The sequence below is a fragment of the Octodon degus genome, unplaced genomic scaffold (assembly GCF_000260255.1).
Source record: "Octodon degus isolate 3935 unplaced genomic scaffold, OctDeg1.0 scaffold00002, whole genome shotgun sequence".
Taxonomy (NCBI): Eukaryota; Metazoa; Chordata; class Mammalia; order Rodentia; family Octodontidae; genus Octodon; species Octodon degus.
In genome coordinates this window covers 28,617,767-28,622,832 of record NW_004524578.1, presented here as the reverse complement: position 1 = coordinate 28,622,832, position 5,066 = coordinate 28,617,767, and the positions used below count along the sequence as shown (strand labels likewise).

The window sequence follows — 5,066 nt, the reverse complement described above, 5'->3', positions numbered from 1 at the left end:
CAGAATTTCTGTAGTGTTTGTGGCCATCTGTATTTTTCAGTAATGGCCATGCAGATGCAGCTTGAAGCAAGTGCAGAAACTTCAGTGGAAGAAGAGAGCTTTGGCCCGCAGCCTATTTCACGGTTGGAGCAATGTGGCATAAATGCTAATGATGTGAAGAAATTAGAAGAAGCTGGATACCATACTGTGGAGGCTGTTGCCTATGCACCAAAGAAGGAGTTAATAAATATAAAGGGAATTAGTGAAGCCAAAGCTGATAAAATTCTGGTAAGTACAGCTAGAGAGGCATTAGTATAGATAATACAAGTAGGTATATACGAAAAGGTATTCTAATCCTCATTCTTTTGTCATCCTGTTTCCTAAAGGTAACTATCACCGGTTTCTTATCTTTATATGTGTCTCATTGAGTGAATTCAAATTTTCTGTTCAGAATTGTATTATGAAATTTGATGTAAATGCTGCCAAACTGACAACCAATCTACATTTCCACCAGCAAAGGCTGATGTGTAACTTATTTTTTTAGATGTTATGGTCTTATATCCTGGAAATACATTTATTCAGCTTGGCATAGTACCATGAGGCTGTAATTCCAACTACTTGGGTTTAACATTTTCTTTGTTTTTTCATTTTGGTGCTATGGATCAAACTCAAAGCTGTGCCTGTGGTAAGCAAGCTTCCTACCACTGGGCTATATCTCCAGCTCATTCTAATTCTAGTAACTTGGGAGCCTGAGGGAGGAAAATCCTAAATTCTATTCCAAACTGGATAAGTTAGTCAGACTGGCTCAAAACAAAGTTTTAAGTATAAAGTCAAGAGTAGTGATGCATACTCGTGATCATAGCACTCTGAAGACTGAGTCAGGAAGAGTGTAAGTTCAAGCTCAGCCTAAGCTACTTAGGTCCTACCTCAAAAAAGTAAAAAGAACTGTGTGTAGTTCATTTAAAGGACCCTGGGTTCAATACCCAATACTATTTTTAAAAATAATAAATGGCTGGGGATATTCCTCAGCAATAGATGCCTTGCCTAGCATATTCAGGCACCTAAATACAGTTTCTAATATCACCCAAAAAAAGGACTGTCATTAGAAATTGGGATTAAATCAGTAACTCCCATGCTGAGTAAGTGCTGTTGCACCCTGTGCTATACCTCTTTCCTAGCTTCATCTTTGAAGTTCTACGTAGGATACATTGAATAATTGTCTAAAATTATATTTTCCTTATATTGCTTACCTTTATAGTTTTATAGAAATTTTCTTCTAAAATCATCAAAAGCTAAGGAGGGGCTGGGGAGGTAGCTCAGTAGAATACGCAAGGGACTGAGTTTAATCCCTAGTGCTGCAAAAAAAAGTTAAGGAATCTTCAAAAATATTATTATTGCTATTATTATTATTATTATTATTATTATTATTATTATTTTAAATGTATTTAGTACAGGGTTTACAGGGTCTCACTACACAGATCAGACTCATTTTGTCCTTCCTGTTTTTCAGCCTCCCAAGCACTGGGATTACAGGCGCATGCCACCATGCCCAGTCTCAATCGTATCTCAGCTCGCCCCAGGAATGGGGCCCAGCATAGCAGGCGAGGATTGACTCCCAGCCCCTGCGTCTGGCTAAGCAAGCACTTTAATCTGCTGAGCTATCTGGCTGGCCCCATCCTTTATTATAGAGTTATTAATTACATTTAGTTTTGCCATGTAACTTAGTGAAATGGGTGATAAATTCAACATTTTATGTACTTATTTAATATCTCATATACATCAGTATATGTAACACGTTCTGTTTGATGATGGATATTTTTGGAGGTTTTGGTTTTAGTTTTTTGGTTTGTAATTGGGATTGAAGACTGGGCATGGTGGTGCACACCTGTAATCTCTGCTCTTGGGAGGCTGTAAACAGGCGAATCACAAGTCCAATCTAGTAGTGAGACCCTTTACACCCTGTAGACCCTTTCCTAAAAAATACAAAAGTAAGAATGTAATTGGGGTTGAACCGAACCCCAAAGTCTCTTCATTCACACTTAGTTCTGTTTCCAGCTTTTGAAACACAGTCTGATTAAGTTGCGTAGGCTGGGCTCCAATTTGCAGTCTATCTGCCTCAGCCTCCTACAGTGCCTAAATTGCAAGAATACATCTCCAGATGCTGCTGACTGAATAGTTCTAAAGTAAGAGTGTTGAACTGAGTGTTGAACTTAAGCATTGGCAGGGCTTTTACTTCAGATATTTATTTAGCACTAATCTGTCAAAATCAATCAGTGATTAAAAGCTATAATTCATAATGTAAGCCCAAAGAGTAAAGCTGTTGCTCTGCATGTATGAAGTTAGCATTTATTTATTTATTTATTTTAAATCTATTTATTTATTATTTGGTACAGGGTCTCACTATGCAGCTCAACCTCATAGTGATCCTCCTGTCTCAACTTGCCCACCACTGGGATTACAGGTGTGTGCCACCATGCCTGGTTTCGGTGACCGGCATGGTGGGCCCAGAGTTCTGGGGCTGGTGCAGCATGCCATACCAGGAATCGAACCCAGGTCCTTGTACTTGCCAGGCAGGCGCTTAGACAACTGAGCTAGCTATCTCTTCAGCCCAAGTTAGCATTTATTTGATCTCTCAAACAAGTGTTGAAGTGGTGGCTTAATTGTAAAGAAAAGTTGGAAGTCCCTAATACTTCACTAAAAGATTGTAATATTGACTAAGCCAGTTGAGCTCCCTAAGGTGTACTTGGTATCACTCTAGGGGCATCAGTTTCTATGACTGAAGAATTGGTGGCTGGATCTTCATTTATGCCCTATCAGATCTTAGTTTTAGAAATCATATCAGTTGGGGCTGGTGAGATGGCTCAGTGGTCTAAAGCACCTACTTAGAACAAGCTTAGCAAAGCACAGGGGCTGCGGTTCAATCCCCCAGCACCACATGCCAGCCAGCCCCGCCCCCTGGTGGGCTGAATTGGCCACACACACACACACACACACACACACACTAAATAAATAAACTTTAAAAAAAAAAGAAAAATGCTCAGTTATGCAGGGAGGTAAAATAGGACATGACTTTGAAACTACTGGCAGATTGAAAAGTAATTCATATGAATTTGAAAGTAGGAACCATTGAGAAAAAAGCATTGGTAACATAGGAACATTAGAGAAAGAATTGTGTTTTGTTTTGTTTTGTTTCTTTTAAGACAGGTTCTCACTGTGTAGTTTAGGCTGGTCCTTTTTTTTTTTTTTTTTTTTTTTTTTTTTGGTGGAACTGGGGATTGAACGAAGGCCCTTGTGCTTGTCAGGCAAGCACTTATTCCACTGAGCCATCTCCCTGGCCCAAGATTTGTATTTCTAACACACCATTCAGTTCAGCGATAAATATATTTATAAGTTACCTAATTTGTTGACACAGAATTGTTCAAAGTAGTCCCTTTATAATTCTTTTTATTTCTATGAAATTGGTAGTAATATCTGCTCTATTCATTCCTGATTTTACTAGTTTTGGGCTTCATTTTTGTTCTTGTTATTAATCAATGTAGGTAAGTGACTTTTATCTTTTCAATAAATTACTGGCTTCAAGCTGGGTGTGATGGCGCATGCCTGTAATCTCAGCACTAGAGAGACTGAGGCAGGAGGATCACTGAGGGAATTTGAGGCCAGTCTGGGCTACAAAGAGCTCAAGGCCAGCCTGCACTGTATAGGAGTCCCTGTCTCAAAAAGACCAAAAAAAAAAAAAAAAGAAAAAGAAAAGGAAAAAAAAGACATTACTCGCTTCATTAATTTGTTGTCTATTTCACTAACTTATATTTTAGTTTGTATTATTTTCATCTATATGCTTGCTTTGTACTTAGTTTAGCAGTTTAAAAATTGATCTTGTGTAGCATGGGTGAAGCCCTGGATTCAGTGCCTAGTGACATCTCAAAAAAACCTTTATGAAATCTCTGAGTTATATTAGTCTTTATGGTGACTTTTGTTTTATTTTGTTGTGTTGTGGTTTTTTTTTTCTTTTTGTTCTTTGTTTTGTTTTTTGAGACAGGATCTTATCATAATATGTAGTTCAGGCTGGCCTTTTCTCTTTTTTGGTACCAGGAATCCAGGAAGGTGCTATGCCACTGAGCTACATGCCCGAGCTCCAGGCTGGCCTTGAACTAACTGTAGCCCAGGCTAGCTTCAAATCATACAGGTCCTCTGCCTATGCCTACCAGGTGCTGGAATTTTATTAGATATTTTCTCTTCCCTGGTTCTTTTACTGATTTGAGATGATCATCACTAATCTAAAATGCTAAAATCCAAATTGCCCTGTTTTTTTTTTTTTTTTTTTTTTTTGCGGAATCAGGGATTGAACTCAGGCCCTTGTGCTCATCAGAGAGGCATTTATTCCACTGAGCCATCTCCCCAGCTCCTGTTCCTGTTTTTTGTTTAGACAGGGTTTCCCTATGCAGTTCAGGTTGGTCTTAAACTCACTTTTTTTTTTTTTTTTTGGCGGAACCGGGGATTGAACTCAGGCCCCTGCGCTTGCCAGAGAAGCACTTATTCCACTGAGCCATCTCCCCGGCCCTTAAACTCACTTTGTAGCCTATGCTGGCCTCTAAATTGCAGCAGTCCTCCTACCATAGCCTTCTGAATGCTGTGATTACAGGCATGCATTACCACATCTGCTTCTCCAGATTTTTTGAGCACCAATGTGATAAAAGTTAAGATTTTTGGAACTTTTTGGATTAAAATTGTTCAATTGGTAGATCCTATGCAACAATTCTAAAATTTGGGCCATGGTACTGTACAACCAAAATCCCAGCATTGGAAGGCTGAAACAGGAGGACCGACTAAAGTTTGAGGCCAACCTGAACAAACTAGTGAGACACTGTCTCAAAAAGAAAAACAAAAAAGAAAAAATCTGGTTGCAAGCATCTCAGATAAGGATTACTACTCAACTTGTATTTTGTTTCTTTAACATTTATTTTCCCCAGGCTGAGGCAGCTAAATTAGTTCCAATGGGTTTTACCACTGCAACTGAATTCCATCAAAGGCGATCAGAGATCATACAGATTACCACTGGATCCAAAGAGCTTGACAAACTACTTCAAGGT

At 38.9% G+C, this 5,066-nt stretch overlaps 1 protein-coding gene across 1 annotated transcript in view; it reads left to right on the top strand.

Moving 5' to 3' along the window:
• The window catches only part of Rad51 (RAD51 recombinase), a 43,461-nt gene that overhangs the window by 6,987 nt on the left and 31,408 nt on the right, over positions 1–5,066 (top strand). The window contains exons 3-4 of the mRNA XM_023711559.1: positions 130–267; positions 4,947–5,064. Coding sequence (XP_023567327.1) covers positions 130–267; positions 4,947–5,064 — 256 coding nt within the window. The remainder of the gene's footprint in view (positions 1–129; positions 268–4,946; positions 5,065–5,066) is intronic.